The sequence below is a fragment of the Diaporthe citri genome, assembly GCF_014595645.1.
Source record: "Diaporthe citri strain NFHF-8-4 chromosome Unknown scaffold_8, whole genome shotgun sequence".
NCBI lineage: Eukaryota > Fungi > Ascomycota > Sordariomycetes > Diaporthales > Diaporthaceae > Diaporthe > Diaporthe citri.
Window position 1 is genome coordinate 1,794,781 of NW_025064853.1, and position 21,587 is coordinate 1,816,367.

At 27.2% G+C, this 21,587-nt stretch overlaps 1 protein-coding gene across 1 annotated transcript; it reads right to left on the bottom strand.

The window, feature by feature from the left end:
- Positions 1-1,691: 1,691 nt before the first annotated feature.
- INS49_014857 (uncharacterized protein) lies at positions 1,692-6,329 on the bottom strand (the record flags this gene model as incomplete). The annotated part of the gene is made up of 1 exon (XM_043175545.1): positions 1,692-6,329. The coding sequence occupies one exon, from the start codon at positions 6,327-6,329 to the stop codon at positions 1,692-1,694; it is 4,638 nt and encodes a 1,545-aa protein (XP_043020502.1).
- Between the last annotated feature and the right edge of the window lie 15,258 nt (positions 6,330-21,587).

The window sequence follows — 21,587 nt, forward strand, 5'->3', positions numbered from 1 at the left end:
CGAGTCGGCTTAGACCACCTAGGCAGATTCTCAGATCGACACACAGGTTTGCAAATCTGCCTTGTCACAGTGCTTCTCGGTGGGCGGGTGCAGCACTCTATACGTACTTGCGCAAATGATCGGGCCCTGCTTGAAAATAGAAATTGAATAGATGGAGGTGTACAATCCGAGCGGAAAGGGGGGGCCTAAATATTCAACCATGACCTGACAGCTTAGTATGTTTTCCTGCAAGATAATGTGCTACAAAATAGCCTACTATATAATAACCTCTTCCAAGGCAATGGCTTTATATACTGCCCAGGGCTCCAAGACCTGAGCTGATCTTGCATAGCAGGCTCACGATGCATCAGTGCATGCTTGACTTTTGCACGTAGTCTACACTATTTGCATGTTTCCACCATGTATAGCTATTGAGACTAGTGAAACCTTTATAAATATAAGCCATGTACATGCATTTCAAATACATCTTTGCATTTCAAATACACACATTGAGGGCCTTCAGAAACTGAGAGACACCGATTTCCCTTTAGCTGAGATCAAGCTGCCGGCATGTCAGGGTTAGACCGCTACTGACTCGGAAGGGGGGGGGGCTACCTTGCGCCCCCCTAGCCCTCACCTCCTTCCCCTCGCAGGATTGTGTAAGACCATTGGTTGAAACGAAAATAGGCCACCGGAGAAACCTGCCTGTGGAAGAAAGACGGCTATCTAACGTCCACGCATAACATCACTGTCAGCGGGGGCACCAGCATCGACTATATGCACGACAAGGGCATCTTCTCGATCATGTCCGATCCAAGCAACCGGTGTGCCCATCGAGTCGCGGCCATCTATCTCCCCGGGCACTTCTCTAGTTCCGGAGGAGGAAAGGGCATGGAGGGCCGGAGGCAGAGGGAAAAACACATGAGGAGTGACCTAATGGGATTCATTTTTTTCCCCCCAGCGTGAATGGCCAGATGGACAATAACATCGAAACAGGGCCGGGAGGCCTACTTCAAAGCAACGCGAGACGAGATGCATTGTGTGCCTTGCGGTGTGCAACCCGACTGTCAGCACCGCCCGCCGCCCCACAGCAAAGTTGGCACATCGGGACTTCATGCGGCAGCGACTGGGAGCACGAACAAGTCTTCGGCTATCTATAACATGCAATGATAATTTCATTTCTCACTCATCAGGAAGAAGAAGAATAGAAGACAAGTCACATTTCTTTGTCATGTTCGATATAGTACTCGGGTATCTACGCCCAGAAATCATCACACAGAGACACAGAGAGAACGAGAAAGAAGAGAAAACGCCCATAACAGTTGAACCTGCCCAATGCTCGCTTGACTTGATTTGACTCGACTCAGCTTGCTGATGTGTGACTTGATGCGATGCGTTGCGCGGCCCCGTGCCTGCTCTGAAACTTTGCCTGACCACCCTTTTCCTGCCCTGAACACTCCTTGACCGAAAAAAACGCCTGGCTGGATGCAAGAAGAGAGCCGATTTCCGTGAACCCTCATGTGTATAAATGTAAAGAAAAACACTGCCCTGATATGCCGCCGCGGTAGTCCTTATCTCCCCTTCCTATTCAGTCCCAGTCGTCGAGCGCAATGATGTCTTGCTGCTGACCCGGTTTCCCTTTCCCTTGTTGTTCCTAGCTTCCCAGCTTGAGATCCGTCGAGATTTTCAGCCTCGCCGCCGTTGGTCACACTCTAAGCGCCAAAGGCTTGCTGACCTTGGGACAATTGCTTGTTCTGCTCGCGATACCATTCCGTTTCGTTGTCCAACTCGGCAGCAACCCTCTTCAGCTCCCGCAGGCTCTCCTCGGCGTCTTGTTGTAGGGTACTGACGGCACTACCTGCCTGAGACACAGCGTCGCCATCTGTCTGCCGGGAAGCAAGCAGCGATGCCGAAGACATGCCCGCGGGAAGTGATTGTCGTGCCATCGATGGCTTCGGTTTCAGGAAACTTTGTCGCGGCGGCGATCCCGCTGCTGATTGCGGGACGCTGAAGGTGCTGCGGCGGGACCCCGTCAACCCCAAGCTTGCACGGTAGGCCCCATCCTGTTCCAAAACGCGGTCATCCAGGTCACCGGCGTCCGAGTCTCCGGAGTACTGGGAGCCGCCTTCATGGTTGTTACTCATTACTGGACGAGGAGCCTTATCGGACAGGACATGCCCAGTTGGCGTTGCGAAGAGTCCTCGACTTCGGAGTAGCCAGTAGGACGATTTGATGCCGCTGCCTGGCCCATTCCTCGGTCGCTCAGGCTCGGCTGATGAGCGAGGCGATGAGGACTGGTACCGAGAGAAGTTTGTAACCTTGCCACCCGTGGGGACCGATCTTGCCATACGCGAAGAATTGCTGCTCCTGAAGCTGATTAGGTCGTCCTCGCGGTGCTTGCCGCTCATCAAGTCTTGGAGGTATTGGGCCTTTTTGCTGAGTTTCGGTTTAGGTGCGGGCTTGGCCACGGCAGCGTTGCGGACAGACCGAAGAGGGTCCTTGGGCCTGGCTGGAGGGCCCATACTTTGCTGGCTGGGGTTCGGGTGTATGGTCACGCCCACCAGCGCGTCGTACAGGGAATCGTCGTCCCGGACGCAGTTGGCAGCCAACTCTTGCTGATTCTCCATGCCCGAAAATATGCCGGTAGCAAGCAAGGCGTCTGCACTGCTTGAGGTGATACTGGCTCTTCTCGAGGTATCAAGCGACATGCTTTCTCGCCTAGCCCTCTTCAAAGCTCGATCCTTCTCCAGTTCGTCTAGCCAAGACGACGGGCCGGTGAGCCGCTTCGTACGGGACTTCTCGTCCTTCTCCGCCTTCGCCTTCGCTGCCTTTGCTTCAGCCAGTTTGGCCTCCCTATATTGCTTCATTGCGGCTCTGTTGTGGCGCCCAACGCGCTTCAGAGCCAATTTCCTCGCAATGTCCCGCCATCTGTAAAAGAAGCGGACTCTCAGGCTGTATATCCTGAACTTTCGAGCTTTTGCCCAGGACCTGTTCTCTTCTTCTTTTCGTTTGCGCTCTTCTTCTTCCTGTTGATGCTGGTCAAAGACGGCACGAACTAGGTGCGTGACGAGAGCCTCTTGGAATTCTTCCATCAACCCATTGTCTCCAAGCACCACCCATCTGGCGAAGTCGCCCATCAGGTCCTTGGGCGGCGCAGGTTTTGGCGGTGGCGGAGGATTCGTCTGGGCCGGCTGTGGTTTGACCATCTCCGAAGGCTTCGTGAATAACGATGGAACCTGTGGTTGCGAGGCTTCCGAAGATTGTTGTGTGGACGTCGAATCCGGGCCTGCAATGAAGGGAGGGTTGGTTGACGGCGCAGAATTTTGATCGTTAAATGGTGCAGGTGGTGCGTCCGAGGGCTTTGTCGGATATGATTCAAAAATCGGAGCCTGTGCGTTGGCTTCTGCGGCCTGGTCTGGAGTCGAGAACAAGTGTGAAGAAATGCCCGATGCTGTGGTGGTCGAGGTAGCAGTGTCGGGAATAAAAGATGCTTTGCTTGTTTCTGCTGGCTTATTCAAGAAGTCGAACACGGAGCCTGAGCCGACATCAGGGGGTGGGGTGCTAGCCGTTGTGTCGGCCGGGGTAGTCGACCAGGAGAACTTGGGCATTTCTATCGGCGGCTTTGCGGCGGACTCGGACGATGGAGGATTACCGAATATACTGTCGGCGGGCGGCTTGGATTGCCAAGGAAAAGTTGGAGGTTGTGCATTTGAGGCGGAATTGTCTGTTGGAGGGGTGCTGCTCGTGTTGGATGCCTGGAAAAACGGGTTGCTGGACACTCCGGAGAATGGGTTTTTGGGCGTCGAGTCCAAAACTGACTTGTTCGTATCTGAAGTGGCAAAGCCGTTGGTCGTCGGCGGCCTTTGGAACGGCGAAAGCGTCTTGAGAGGGGGCTGTGGAGATGATGAGGGCGTTTCATCGTCGGAGAAGTTGACCTCAACATGGGTCGCTCTTGGGTCGCCACTTGCACCAAATCCTGGAGATCCTGATGGTTGCGTGACGAACATGCTGTCGGGGCTGTAAGTTGCCTCGGCGGCTGCAGAGGCGTCCTCGAAGACGGTCGAATGGATAACTTCTGGCAGCGGCCGGCCGCCACGCTTGCGCTCCACCATTACCCCTGAGAACGACTGCCGAATGGTTTTCCCGGGAATGCTCCTCCTGCGCTCCACCACGAGGTAGGGCTCATCTGCACCATCGGATGAGAAATCCATTTCCAGCTCCTCCAAGAACGCGATGCATTGCTCCTCGGTGTCAAATCGAAGTATGCTGTTGAGTACCTTCGCCGTGAGATCCTTAGGACCATCTCTCACTCTCCCATATGACTTGTGTATGGACTTCAACAATTGGCGACGAATTTGGGTGAAGTGGATCTCCGCAAAACAGGCCATGGTGTATGATACCTTGCGGTCTTCGACAATGGAGAAATAGGTAGTGAAAGACGCCGAGCCCGTCGTGAGAGCAACTTGAGGCCTGAGTGGGCCACGTCCATTCCATACGTTCTGCATTGCCTCAATCAGCGTGACGGCAGTTTGGACCTCAGATGAGTTGAACCAGAACTTGTCGTCCCAATCTTGCATCTGCTGCATCACAAATGGGTCGTGAGCGTTGAAGAGGAGATAGTAGGCTCGAAACTCAGCCTCGCTCTCCATGTGGACGCCTTCCATGTCCTTGCACTCGTCGTAGACCTGCATCAGCGAGAGCAACGTCTTACCAAGCTGCTCACGCTCTTGCTGTTCGGAGAAGTCTTCGGCCGCAAAGTTCTCTTGTGACAACAGATGAAGTGCCACAGCGTGGAACCTGGCAATGTTTTCCAGGCAATAGATCTGGTCCGTCCGTTCCTCAGCCGACATTGCGTTTTGAAAAATGAAGTCTTTCCTTATCGCCCTGGTCCGATCCCAAAGAAAGTTGTGCTGAGAAGGGAGGTTCTCATCAGACCTCAAAAAATCGTCAATGAGGTAGTCGACAGTTCGTCTCAACGCGGCTGGCGATCGGACTTCAGTTGGCAAGGGCGAGTCGGTTCCAGCTGCTGAACGCTTGAATGACTTGATCATTCGATCGGGATCCGGCCACATTTCCAGGCCATCTGGACTCGTGGTTTTCTCTGCCAACTTTACATCGTATTCGACTATTCGTGAGACCTTCTCGCCTTCGGGACACATATCCTGACAAATGCCCCTGAAATCGATGGCATCGCTTAGCTTTTTCCGCACGTCCGGATCATCGATTAGTCCAGCCTTTATTAACGATGTTCGGACACGTGCTTGATACTTCTTGTACTTCTCACTGTGGTCTTCCATCGCTTGCCTGCTGGCTGGGTTCCCTGGTTGCCGAGGCCATGCTGGCGGGTGGAGGTTGTCTTTGCGCAGTTGGTCGCGGATCTCCTTCTCGTAGACGGACGGTGATTTCTGGACGCCGTTGACGTCGAAACTATGGGCGCGTGCCGTCTTGGGGCCGAGGCCGCTTACCTCCCTCTCTTTCAAGTAGTCGGAAAATCCGTTGCGGTTCTTTCTGGTGTCTTTAACGCCGAAACCAATGGGATTGTTGCTGGAAGGACCTGATGTGAAGGCTGTCTGTGGCTTCTGGAAGGAGGTTGTCATCGAGTCAAAAGCGAGCCGCTTCATTGCACCTGCGTCCCCGAACCCGTTTTTTCTCTTCTGGCTGTTTGCTGCAGCGCCGGCGAAGGTGGCTGCCGCGTTGTTCGAGCTTTCAGCAGGGTTCGCAAAGAAATTGGATGAGCCATTCGTGATGCTAGAAGGGGCGCCAAAGCTGTTGGCCGAGGTGGCTGCGGCAAAGGGGTTCGATGCTGTCCCAAAGCCCGGGGCTGTCGTCGTCGCAGGCGCAGCGCCTGAGAAGGGATTCGAGGAGGCGCCTGTCGTCGCCTGTGCCGTGAAGGGATTTGACGCCGTGTTGGCCGACGCGAACGGATTGCTCGTTGCTGGCGAGGGCGCGCCGAAGGCAGGTGTTTGTTGTTGCTGGCCGAATGTCGAGGAGGAATTGAACGGAGCTCCAAATGGCGAGACTGATCGGTTGGTCGCGTCGGTCGAAAGCGCCTGCGCTCCGAATGCAGGCGCTTGACCGAAGCCCGCCATTTCTGGTTGAGTCTGAACGCCAGCTCCAGTTTGTTGGCGACGTTTGTTGCGACGCGGAGGGTGAGGGGTCGGGGTGCGAGATGGAGGGTGAGGGAGCGAGACGTTGTTGGAGTTGACATCGCGGCCCCTGCTGCTGCTGGTAACTGGTGTGCTGAGCTCGCCGGCCGGTGGTTCCCTTTTTGGCTTAGCGCGTCTCTTGCTGCGGACCATTCCCAGGATCTCGTTCAGCGAACCATGGAGTGGATCTCTATTGTCCTCCATAGTGCTCTCTCCCTGCAAGCTGGGAAGCACAGTCATGCTCGAACGCAAGATCGGCTGATGAATACACTCATGTGATTGAAGGCAGAGTTCAACCGCCAACCGCGTGCCCTGGGCGGAGTTTGTCATTGCAGCCGGAAACAGTCAGTTACCTTGTCTCACTGTCTATCCCGCAATTAGCTTTCTTGGGATTAATTCCACATTTCTGCGGGATTGCTCAAGTATAGCGGAAATAAAAACAAAGACGCTTTCTTCTGAATTCCCAAAATAACCCCCCTCTAAGGAGATTGGTTGTCTTACCAGCAATTTGTTCCAACTGCAGTTGTGAACACGCTCAGTGGAGTTCCAATTGCATGAGCTCTGTTGAATTGTCTTGTAGTCTTAGTCTTGGTGGACAAGCTGGGTGATTGTTTTCAAATGCTCTTGCGATGCAGAGGAGCAGGGTTGTAAAATTAGTTTTGAGTTTTAGTTAAACTAAATGTAGTTTTTAGTTTTAGTTTTGAGTTAGTACTTTTTTAAAAACTCAATGTAGTTTTTAGTTTTTAGTTAAGCCTATTAACTAAAACTAAAAAACTACAAACTAAATTAAGTTTAACTAAAAAACTAAAAAACTAAAAAACTAAAAAATTAAATTAATTAAATTAAAAAGAATTAAAAGAATTAAAAGAATTAAAAGAATTAAAAGAATTAAAAGAATTAAAAGAATTAAAAGAATTAAAAGAATTAAAAGAATTAAAAGAATTAAAAGAATTAAAAGAATTAAAAGAATTAAAAGAATTAAAAGAATTAAAAGAATTAAAAGAATTAAAAGAATTAAAAGAATTAAAAGAATTAAAAGAATTAAAAGAATTAAAAGAATTAAAAGAATTAAAAGAATTAAAAGAATTAAAAGAATTAAAAGAATTAAAAGAATTAAAATCTATTTTAAGGGTGATTCAAACCCCTAGCTATTAATACATGATATAGCATATAATTACAAGCAAGGAATTTACATTATATTTATATATTAATAAATTGATAAGCATTATTATAATTATCACGGGCAATTATTACAAATTTTATTAACGCTATATACAACTATACTATATATACTATGAAATTACGAAATATATATAATTTGGCTTCCTTATAAGTACATATAATATATATATATTATATATAATATGTGTACCCTATACCCCCCCCTTCCCCCTACCCTTAGCGTAACCACCTAAATATAACCTTTAATATCTTAATGGTTTATAAAGCTATAAATAGAAATAAAATATTTTTTAAAAGCTTATATTTTAATCTTTATATATAAAAAACTTTCAAAATATATTTACTTTTTAAAAAAATAGATATTTAACTTTAATTAAGTTTTACCTTAAATGAAAACTTAAAATACTTTTTAATAAAATTATATAATAATATTAGATTTTTTTTAAATACGAATATTATTTTTTTATATATATTTAAAAATTTTCATAAATAATAAATAAATTTATTTAAATAGATTTATTAAAACTTATATATCCTTATAAATACTTTAACTTTAAAAGTAGCTATAAGGCTTATTAAGGCTTATTTGCCCCTATAAATACTATAACTTAAAAAGTAGCTGTAGGGCTTATTCCAGCTTAAAAGAAGTTCGGGGTAATATATATATTGTTAGCGGATGCAGGGAATTACGTGAGAAATGGTATTGCGCTAAATTTTGGCTGGCTATAAAAAGCTAGCTTTTACGCTTATTTTAAACATTCTTTTAAGAAATTAATTTTTTTCTTTTCTTATATATTTAATGCTTTAATTAAGCTTTTCTTATTTTTAAGAATTTTTAAAATATTTATCTTTTTTTTTTAATTTCTTTTTATTCCTATCTTCCCTTTTTATTGCATTAAAGCTTTTCTTTAAGTTATCTTTAAGAAGGTTTAGCAAAACTTATCCCCTATTATTTAAGTAACTTGTTTTTGTTAATAATTTAGCTTAGGCATGATTTTAATTTTATATATCTTTAATTAATAATAAGAAGAATAAAAAGTTAGCTATAAATTAATTATTTATTAATTTTATTTCTTTTCTTATTTTTATATTAAACATTACCAAATTATTTTATATATTAGCTTAAAGCTTTAATTAAAGCTTATATTTATCTTTAATTTATTATAAAAAAGAATTAAGTATAATTAAACTTATAATAATATTATAAATACCTTAAAATTATTTTTTAGTTTTAAAATATCTTTTATGCTTTTAATATTTAAATAAAATACTATCTTAGTTTTATATTAATACATTATTAAGCTTTAAACTTATTTTAAGTTTTTTATTAAAAATTATACTTAAAATATAATAGTAATATAAACTTAAGATTAAAATAATAAATTTAAACTTTATAAATATTACTTAATATTAATTAAAAATGCTTTAAACTCTTAGTTAATATTTATTATTATTATTATAATTTTAAGTTTAAAATAAAAAGGGCTATAATATAAAATTAAAATGCCTACCTTGCTTACTTATAAGTTTAATAAATAGCATTATATTATATATTCTTATATTAATTAAATTATATAAAAAATTTAAACTTAAAGCATAACCTTGCTTAGGCTTTAATTAAATTTGGATTTAATTTGCTAAGGGTTTAATATAATATTAATAAGTAAAGTATTAAATATAAATTTAAAGAGCTTTTTTTATTATAGCTTTATAATTCTTATTTTTTAATAAAATATCCTTTTATTAAGTTTATTTTATTTATTATATTTATTAATACCTTTATTTTTTAAACTTTAATTTAAGTATTTTATAATAATATTAAAGATAAATTCCTTAAAACTAATTACTTTAATTAAAGATATTATTGCTTTTAAGTTTCTTTATTCTGCCATTATTTTAATAGAAATTATTATAATATATATATTATACTTTTAAGCTTAAAGTCTTTTTAAACTTATTCTTATTTTAAAAGTACCTTAAAACCCTAAAAACTATTTATCCTTTTTTACTTAAAGTTAAAAAAGGAATCCTAAGAAACTTATTAAGAAAAAAAAAAGATTTAATTCTATTTATTATTAATTAAAGTATTAACTTTGCTTTAATTAAACCCTATAATTTATTGCTAATAATAAATTAAGGATTTAAATTAATATTTTAAAAGTTTTACTTTTTATTAATATAATAATTTTACTATAAGTAGCTTTATTTATAATTTATAATTTAAATACCTTAAAGTTTAATAAAATTAATATTATTAAGATTTTAAATAACCTTAAAATTATTGCTTATTAATTCTTTTACTTAAATAATTAAATTTTAAAATTACTTAAGTAATATTATATTACTTTAAACTTAATAAAAGTAATTAAAAGCATTATTGCTAAATAATTTATTTAAAAAGATTAAAAAGAAAAGCTTTTTACCTTTTATAAATTTAATAATTAAACTTATTATATAAACTTAATTATAATTATTAAAAATATTATTTATAATAACCCTTATAATAACTTAAAAGTATAAAAAGGGAAAATTATAAAATATAATTAAAAACTTAATAATATAAATAATATTTTTCTTATTATAACTTAGCCCTTTTATAAGGCGCTTTTATTATATTTAAAAAAGTAGCTAATAAGGGAAGAAATTACTTATAAATTAATAAGGAATATTCTTTAGCTAAATTTTAAGCATATCTTATTAAAAGTTATTAACTAAAAACTTAAATATTTTAAGCAAAATAAGTATTTATTTATATAAAATAATTTTAATTAAAATTTACTTAATTTAAAAAAGTTAAAATTCCTTTAAAAAAGCTAAAATAATTTTAATTCTTTAAATTACCTTTAAAATAAAAACTTATAAGCTTAATAATCTTTATTTAAATTTAATTATATTAATATTATTAAAAGATATAATTAGGATTTATAAAATATAAATAAACTTATTAAAAGGTTTATAAAGTTAAAACTTAATTTAATTAAGTTTAAAGATAAATTTAAATTATTTTAATAAGATATTAAAGCTTTTTTTAATAATAAATAATAAAGTAATTTTAAAATAATTAAGTTAAGAGCTATAAATTTTATTTAATAGCCTTTAATAAGACTTAATTAAAGTAACTTTAATAATAATAAAGCATAAGCTATAATTTTAATGTTTTTTTTTAAAAAGGATGGATTATTTAAAGTTTGCTATAACTATACTTTTTAAAACTATAATGCATATTAATATAATAAGCTTAAGTAACTTTTTTTAAATAGCTTATTAATAGCTTTTAAGCTAAAGAAATTATTAATATTTTTTAGCTTACTTAAAGATATTTAAGCTAGCCTTTTAAAGTATTTAAATCCTACTTATATTTAATTATATTATAATTAAAGTAGCTATAATTTAGAAAAATATATTTATAATTAATTAAAGTTTTTATTTAAGAAAAGAAGGTTTAATTTATTTTATATAATTAAATATTATAAGCTTATTAAGGCGAATTCTTTATTTAAAGAAAAGGCTTTATTAAAAGTTTTAAAAGTAATTTAAAAGCTTAATAATTAAAAGAAAGTTAGCTTAATCTTAATACTTATAAATCCTATAAATTATATAATTTATATTAAAGAAAAGCTTATAATTATAAGTAATAATAAGCTTCTTTAAATAAATATTACTATAATTAAAAAAAAGCATATAGCTAAGAATATTAAAAATTAAGATAAAGTTATAAGAATTATAAAGGCTAATTATATTTAATTTAAAGACTTTAAAAAGGCAAAAGATAATTAATCTTAAATTATTAATAATAAATTATAATTAAAGAATAAAAAGAAAGTAAGGAAAAGGAAAAACCTATTTATTAATTAAAATTAAATTTAAAAGAAAAACATTAAGTTTTTTATAATGGGAGCAAGCTTAGTAAGTATAATAAACTTAAAATTAAAAAAGCGTATTTAATAATCCTTATTATTTAAGGAAAAAGTAGCTTAAGTAATTTTAATTATAATTATTAAAATAAGTGCTATAAATATCTTAGTACTTAATAATATTAATTTAATCTTAATTAAGCACCTATTAATAATATAATTTAGGGTGCATACCTTATTAAAGATACTTTTTAAGTTAATATATTTTAAGGATTATATTAAAGACTTATCTTTTAAAGTTAGCGTAATTACTCTTTTAAAAGATAATATTAAGGCTAATATTTTAATTAATTTATTATAAATTATTTAGTATTAGGTTAACTTTATTGCTATATTTATTATAGATATAATTAATTAAGAATGTTTTAATTTAGCTTATTTAATAATTTATATAAAAATAAATAATTATTCTTTATAGCTTGCTTTTTTAAATATTAAAGCTAAAATAAATTTCTTACCTTTATTATATTATAAATATAATAAACTTTTATATGCTTTACTTAATAATATAAACTTAATAATATATAATAAGGATTTCTTATCTTTAATTAAAATTATAAAAGAATGGATTTATATTAATTTAGAAAAAATTAAAGCTATATTCTTTATTATTAATAATAAGGCCCTTAATACCTTACATTATATTCTTTTAAAAATGCTTTTTTTCTTAAATATAAATTTAATATTTAAATAATTAAAGGGATATCTTTATGCCTATCTTACCCTTAGTGATATTAAAGTAATATATAATTTAAAATAAAAGAATTAAAAGCCCTTTAAAGTAGCTTTTTTTAAGAAAGCTTGGATTCCTTAAAAGTACCTATTGGCTTTTAAAAGCATTTCTTTACTTTTTTTAAGCCTTAATTAAAGCTTAATATTAATTAATATATTAATAATGCTAACTTATTTTAATATTAAGGTAAAAAAAAATAAAAAAGTTTTAAGCATTTTTTTAAATAAAGATATAAAAAGTTTAATCCCTATATTTATAAAAAACTTTTAAATTAAAGTTTAAAAGATTTATTAAGTTAAAGGGGAAGGTTAATAAATATTAACTTATATTTATAATGCTTATTTATAAAAAAGAATTGCATATATTAAAAAATAAATTAATAAAATTCCTTTCGCTTTAATAACTATTAAATTAATTAATAAAACCTTTTAACTTTTAATTAAAATTCTTTATAAGCAAATAAGCATTAAAGTTTATTTTATAAATAATTATTTTTTTAATAATATTATTCTTAAGGGCATAATTAATTAAAAACTTGCTTATAAAGAAAAAGTAAAATTAATTATAAATAAGAATTATAAAAGTAAATATAATGCTTAAATTTAACTTAAATTCTCTTTAATTAATAAGGAATTAAGATTAATGCTTAATTAATTAAATGCTTTTTTATAAAAAAACTATAACTTTTTTTTAAAGCAAAAAAAAGAAATATTTACTTATTTACTTTTTAATTAAGAAAAATCTTTAATATAAAATTAATTTTATATTACTTAAATTAATATTAATATAGCGTTATTATAATTTATTTAAATAATTCCTTATAAAGCATATTAAGCAAAGATAATTTAACTTTTAAAAGCTTTAAGGAAAATAATTATTAAAATGCTTAAAGATTAATAAGTTAATAAAGTTATTAAGAAATTTTATGCTATTTATAAAAATTAATAATTTCTTATAAAAAAGAAAAACTTTAATTATTAACTTATTAATAATATCTTAAAAGCTAATAAAGTTATAATTAAAAACATTTTTATTTTATTATTAATAAATAAATTTACTAAGAAATTTACAATATATAAAATATTATTTCTTCTTAACTTTTTTTTAAAATATAATTAAATTAAGCTAAATAAGAAAAGCTAAGATATTATAACCTTTTTTACTTTAATTAAACTATTTTAATAATATAGCTTACTTATAAAAGTTATAAATTTTATTACTTAATTTATATAATATATAGTTTAAATCTTTTATAATTTAATTTTTATAATATACAAACCCTTTTTTAATAATATTATAATTAAGGGTTTAAAAATAAATTATAAAAATAAAGAAATACTTACTTTATTAAGGATTTAAAAATATATAGCTAAGTATATTAAAAACCTTAATAATATTCTTTATAATTTTAAGCTAGCTAAAAAAATAATTAATGCTATTAAATTAAAATAATATAAGCAATAAGCTAATATTATTAACTATATTTATAAAATACTTAATTAATTTTTATTAAATAAGAAGATTATTAAAATTAATAAGTAAAATATTTATAAGAATATAATTAAACTTAAATCCTTTTTAAGCTTATTAAACTTTTATAAAGTATAAATGCCTTTTTATAAAATTATTGCTAAGCTATTATTTAACTTTTTAAAAAAGGGTATGCTTTATTAATAAACCCTAAATTAATAAAAAGTTATAAATGCTCTTAAAACTATAATTACTTTAAAGCCATACTTAGTTAATATTAACTATTTTAGCGATAAAATTATTTTTATAATAAATATAAGTTTTAAGAAATAAAATATATACTTTATATAAATTAAAAATAAATTATAATACTTAGTTTAATATAAAAATAATACTTAAATAAAGATTAAAAAGCTATATAATACAATAAAATAAAAATGCAAAGCTATCTTATATATAATTAAGCGCTTATGCTTTTATATTTATAGCGTTTACTTTATTTTAAAAATAAATTTTAATATTTTAATTTAATAATTAAAGGGATTTGCCTTAAATATATTAAGTATTTATATTATAAGATAGTTAATTATAATTAAAATATATAATTTTATTATTTATTATATTAAAGGTTTTAAAAATATTATTATAAATGCACTTTTTAAAAAGTTATTAAGGCTATTAAATAAAGCAAACTATAAATTTAAAGGAAATATTAAGAATTAATATAATGCTTTCCTTAATTAATTATCTTAACTTTAATTATTTAATTAAGAATTATTATTACTTAATAATTATTTTTAATTAAAAGAATTATTTAAAATTGCTTAATACCTTTGCTATAGGACTTATTTTAAAAACTTAATATTATAGCAATAATTATTCTTTTATAAAAAGGCTTATTATTTCTTTATTTATAAAGAAACTCTTTAGAAATAACTTAAAAAGGATTTGCTATAATAATAAGTTATTAATAACCTTAATTAAAAATAAGAAATTATTAAGAATTATTATATTCCTTTTAAGCATTATAAAAGAAATATTATTTATTTTTAAATTTAAGCTATATATTATTAAAAAGGAATATATATTAATATTAAAAAAGCTATTATTAGCTATCCTTATTATAATAAATAAAATATTTAAATTTATAGTAATAAAATTATTTTAATTATGCTAAATTAATTATTTATTAAGATTTATATTAATATTTAATATTTACCTTTTAATTAAGGATATAATAAGCTAATTAAAAAATAATATAACTTAATAAGATAAGTTAAAGCTATGCTTTTTAAAGTAATTAACTTAAAAAGTATTAAAAAGTTCTTTATTTAAAAATTTCTTTTTAAATAAGGGCTTTTAATAAAGATAATAGTAAATAAGGGATAAAAAAATATAAATTAATTTACTTAATATTTCTTAATAATTAAAGTTAAGAAGATTATAATCTTAATATATAACCCTTATGCTAATAATATTATTAAATATAGGTACTTTATTATTATAACTATTATTAAAAAAATACTTAATAAAGGGATTAAAGGCTAAATATAAATCTTATCCTATGCTTTTTTTATTAATTAAACTTTACTTAAAAAATTTTATAAGAAAAGTTCTTTTTATTTTTTTTATAGCTTTAAATTAATTATTTTAATTAAGATTATTATTTCTATATAGCGTATTTAAACTTAGATTTTAAATATATTTGCTTAAAATGCTTTTAATTCTTAGCTTTAATTACTTTTTAATCTCTTATAAAATATAAAGGCGGTAATTAAATTAATCTTTAATTATAGGAGGAAAGCTGCATAATGAAATATATATTATAGTTTCCTTTAACCTATTTTCTTAAAAAAGGATAATTTAGTTTTGCTTATTAATAAGTAAAGAAAAGCTAATTATTTCTTATTTTAAAAATTAACTTATTATTAATTTAATTTTTTTATTATTTATAAGATTTATTATAATAATATTTATAAACTTTAAATACTTAATAATATTTACCTTTTAAGTATATTTTTATTAAAATAATTAAAAAGATTTATTAATTATTTTAAAATATAGGAACTTAAACCTTATTTACTTTAGAAAACCAATCTTATAGCCATTATAAATAATAACCCCTTTCTAAATATTTTAATGAAATTCAGCCTATTTAACCTTATCTTAAATAACCTTAACTTTAATTACTATTAAGATTAATTAAATATATCTTTATTTATTACCTAAGTATATTAATTATTTATAAGCTTAAACTTATTAAATTCTTTAAACTTTAATAATTAGGATATTAAACTTATAATATGCTTATATATAAAATAAAGAAACTTAAAAAATAAGCCTTTATAATTTATTAATATTTCTTTGCTTTAATTAAATAACCCTTAATATTCTTAATATAATTAGCTTAGCAATACTTTTAAATCTTAGCTTAGGTATTTATTTAAAGGGGGGGGTTATCTTTTCTTATATACGCATATATATATATTTATTATAATATAGAATTTCTTTTTATATGCATTTATTTACTTAATTAAATTTAACCTTAGGTTTAAATATAAAATATTATATTTTTAAAAAATGCATTATAAAATTTATTATATACTTATTTATTATTTTTTTGCTAAAATTAAAAACTTTCTTTTTCTTTTTAATAACTTAATTTACTTTTTCCCTTTTTCCTTTTATTTTAATTATTATTTATACCTTATTAAAAGCTTATTCTTATAATTAACATAATAAGAATTTTATATTATAAGGTTACAATTATTAGCCTTAAATAATATTAACTTTCTTATTTTAAATAATATTAAAGCTAATTATTTTTTTAAGCTATATTATTTTATTAATAATAATTATAAAGTTAAGCATATTCTTAAACTTTACTTATTTAACTGCTATAGCCTTTTATATCTTTTTTATATTATTATATTTATTAAAGGTATAATTAAATCCCTTAATATAATAAATATAGTTAATATAAACATTATTATAAAAATTATATAAGAAGTGGTAATTAAAAAAGGGGATTATAATAAGAACGTTTTTATTTATAATTAAGAAAAAGTTATAATTTATATGCTTTAGGCAATACTTATAAGGAAAAGCATTTTAATGGCTATAAAAGGCTATAAGCAAAGCTACTTAATAATAATAATTAAAATAATTATATATTATTATTATATACTTTTTATAAAGAGCTTTATTACTTCCCTTAATAATAATAATATTTATATAGCTTTTAATTAAATTCTTAATATTATTTAAAAACCATTTTTTTTATAGCTTATTAAAAAACTTATTAAATAATTTCTTAATTATCTTTTTAAAGGTAGAATTAATAAGTTATTAAATAAGGTATTAATTTTATTTAATATTAATAATTTTATATATATAAATATTTTTTATAAAAGCATTATAAAGGATAGTTTTAATAAATTAACTTTTATTAAGAATGCCTTTTAGCTTAAAAGATATGCAAATACCCTTAATTAAAACTTGCTTAGCTTATAAGTTATAATAAATAGCTTAAAAAGAGGAAGGGGAATTTTCTTATATTAAACTTCTTAACCTTAATTAAGAAGGGTTTAATAATAAAGATATTATTATAAAAAGATATTAAAGGATAAGAAAATTATAATATTTTGCTTTAATTTTAGCTTAACTTAAAAGCTAATTAAAGTTAAAAAAATATTAAAAAAAGAAAAGAAGAAAAAGAAACTTAAGGGAAAAGAGGAAATTTATATATATAAAGTTATTATAATAAAAAAAAATAAGCAATGCTAATAATAAGCTACCTTATTATTAAAAGGAGTAATTTATTACCTTGCTTTTAATTAAGGTTAATTTATTATTAAAAAGGAGTTATTTACTTTTAATTCCTTGCTTATAAAAAAGTTATTTATTTTTTTATTATAAAGGAATTTTAATTAAGTAATTTATTTTAATTTATACTTAATAAATTTATAAATTAAAAAGGGAGTACTTTATAATTAATTATTATTTAAGAAAAATAAAAGATTATATACTCTTTTACTTTAATTATTAGCAAAATGATAAATTAATGGCTTTTAATAATAACTTATAAACCTCCTTATTGCTCTTTTTTTTTAATTAATGCAACTATTTAACTTAAGGGTAATAAGTTATTAGCTTTTGCTACTTTAACTTATATATGCTATTATACCTATTTATTTATAACTAAGCCCTTTTCCTTTCCCTTTTCTTCTTTTTCTTTCTATCTTTATATTATTATTAATTAAAGATTAAAGGTTAACTATTACTTAGCTATCTTAATAATAATATACTTTTAATATATTAATCTTTTCCCTTACTTAATTCTTATTTAAAAATAAGTAATAATTATTTATAAAAGCTACCTTAAGTTATAATTAAATATTAATTATATTTTTTCTTTATTTTTAACTTTCTTTACCTTAATTACTTATATAGCAATCCTTAAAAGTATAAGGCTCTTTTCATTATTATACTTTCCTTTTTTATTACTTAACTTTTATTACTTATTCTTTACTTTATTATTTATTTTTTTTACTTTCTTTCTTTATAATTAAAAGCTAAGATATTTTTTAATTAAAAAAATAAGGTAAAAAAGTAATTTTAATTACCTTTATATTATAAAATATTTTAAAACTTTAATGCCTTAATTTTAATAATTAAGCTTATTAATTTAAGAAAGAATAATTTAGTATTAATAATTATAAAACTTCCTTACTTTAATAACTTTAAAGATTTACTTAGCAAAGTATTATAATTTTTAAATATTATAAATATTTAAAATTAATAAAACTTTATTTAAAAAGTAAGTATTAACTTTTTTAAAGATCCCTTTAAAATAAGAATTATTATAAATAAAGTTTACTTAAATAATATTTAATAATTTTAAACCCTTAATTAGCCATTATTCTTTAATATAAAATAAATAGCGTTTAATAATAAGCTTATAAAGATAATATAAGAATATTTCTTAAATATTAATTTTTATCTTAAGCTAAGAAAATTAATTAAGTTAATAAATTTAATAAAATAATATTAAGCTTTCTTTATTCTTAATTTTTTTAATATAAAAGAAATGCTTTATAAATATAAAGAATTAAGAACTTAATATATTATAATTTTTATAATTTAGCAACTTTTTAACTTTTAAGATATTATATTCTTACTTAAAGAATTTTTATATTATAATTATATTTTACTTAAGAAATATTAATAGCATAAATTAATAAAGAATTATAAATTTATTATTATACTTATTTATATATTTAACTATTAAATAATAATAATTTTTAATAAAATAAAGAATTATTGCTTATTATAAAATAGTTTTATATTAAAAGATAGAAAGAGTAAAATAAATAAGGATGTTAAAGCGCTTATTTATAAATATTTAATGATTACTTTAAAAAATAAAATATAAGATTTTAATAAAGAGTTTGCATTAAGATTAAGATAAATTAATAAAGTATTTTATAAATAGTATATTGCTAAGTTTATTAGAAATTATTTTAAGGAAAATTAAGGAAAGAATAATTAAGAGGTATAAGATTAAGTTAAGGCTTTTTTAATTAAAACTATATATTATAAGATGCTTAAAATTGCTGCTAGCATTATTATTTAAATATTTATTATTTAATTAAAGCTTAATGGGATTAATAAAGTTATTTAAATGCCTATATTAATTCCCCTTATTAAAATTAATAATATAAAAGTAATTAAAGCAAGAAGTAAGCTTTTATTATAAAGGGATATTATTTAGTAATAGCTATTTAAATTGCAATATATTAAGATTATTATTAATTGCAAGAAGGGCATAAAGAAAATAATATCTTTAATATAAATTAATTTAATAACTTAATTTTAAATATTTAATATATAATAAAGCATAAATTTTTAAATAACTTAAAATTAATTAAGCATAATTTTAATTAAATAAGCCTTTAACTTAAGCATTATATTATAAGATATTTTAAAGCTAGCAAGGAATATTTACCTTAGCATATATAAAAATCTTTCTTATTTATCTATTTTAATAATAAATATAAATAAAACTTAAAGCATATTAACTAACTTAAAATAATTAAAATAATAATAAAGTTTGCTTAAGGATAATTTAAAAGGCTTATAAGTAAGTTAGCTAAGTAATTAAATATAAGATATAAATATTAAAAATAAAAGTATTATAAAAAGCAAAAATAAAAGTAAAAGCTTTATAAAAAGCTAAAGTAAAAGTTAATAAAGCTAGCATGTTATACTTAATATAATAATTAAAAAAAAGAATAAATTTACTTTTTATTTTATAAAGATATTTAAATTTTTAATAACTATATTAATGCTAGCTATTAAAGTAAATTTTAATAACTAAAAAAATATAATTAATAAATATATTATTAAGTAAGTTTTAAGAATATTTAAAGCTTTTATAAAAAAGTAAAAGCTATAATAAGATAAATAAGCAAGGAATTAAAAATAATAATAATAATTAAAATTATAATAAGGTAAATTTTAAAACTTAAAAGCTTAATTAAAAATAATAAAATTTTATTTTAATAATTTTTATAATATTTATTATAAAGTGCTTAAAAAGGGATATATTAATAAATGCAAGGAATTATATAAGAAATAATATTATATTAAATTTTAATTAGCTATAAAAAGCTAGCTTTTATGCTTATTTTAAATATTCTTTTAAGAAATTAACTCTTTTCTTTTTTTATATATTTAATGCTTTAATTAAGCTTTTTTATTTTTAAGAATTTTTAAAATATTTATCTTTTCCCTTTCTTTAATTCCCTTTTATTCTTATCTTTCCTTTTTATTGCATTAAAGCTCCTCCTTAAGTTATCCTTAAGAGGGTTTAGCAAAACTTATTCCCCATTGTTTAGGTGGCTCGTTTTCAATATATATATTACTTATTTTAAATAAACCTTATAATTTAATTTATAAAAAAATAAAATATATAAATATTAATAATTACTTTAAAACTATATAATATATATATATATATAATATAAATTAAATAAACTTTATAATTTAATTTATAAAAAATAAAAATACATAAGTACTAACAACTGCTTTAAAACTATATAGCTATTAAAAGAATAAATAAGATAAATATATAACGAAATGTATAATTTACTCTTAGAATAGCTTATAGTTAAAGCATTACACTAATAAATTAGTGGACAACCCTGCTCCCTAAAGTTTAAATAATATAATAAAACCCAGATTATTAAGTTTTAAAATATCCCCTAGAGCCCTTAATAACTATAAATTAATATAGTGTTAGCTATAGCTTTTTAAAGAAAATAAATTAATCTTTTCCCAACGGTAACCTAGGTAGTCACTATAATCATACGCTTTACCGCTAGATTACGGTGATTACCTATTAATAAAAAAAAAAAACTTATAAACTTACTTTAATATTTAAGAAAAAAAAGAATATATTTTATATTATTAAAGAAAATTTTATTTATTAAAAATATTTTATATATTATTAATTTTTAAATTTTATTATATTTAATAAGACTTTTAATAAATATTAAATATTATTATATATAAGAATGCAAGGTTATAAAGTTTTATTATTGTTATTATTATATAAGTTATGTAAGCTTATTAATTAAACCCACTTATTTTAAACCTTATGAGTTTAATTCTAAGTATATTTATTATATTTAAGTTTTAAAAGTAAGTTTTAAAATAAAGCATTTATAGGGGCAAATAGGCCTTAATAAGCTCTATATTCAGTTTTAAAATAAAGCATTTATAGGGGCAAATAGGCCTTAATAAGCTCTATATTCAGTTTTAAAATAGAGCATTTATAAGGGCAAATAGGCCTTAATAAGCTTTATATTTAGTTTTAAAATAAAGTATTTATAAGAGTAAATAAGCCTTAATAAGCTTTATATTTAGTTTTAAAATAGAGCATTTATAAGAGCAAATAGGCCTTAATAAGCTCTATATTTAGTTTTAAAATAGAGCATTTATAGGGGTAAATAAGTTTTAATAAACAAGGATAATAAAATTATACATAATATTTTTAAAGATTTCTTTCTATATATAAAAATAATATTATTATACTAAGAAAAATTCTAATATTATTATATAATTATATAAAGTAGTATTTAATTTTTATATTTAAGGTGA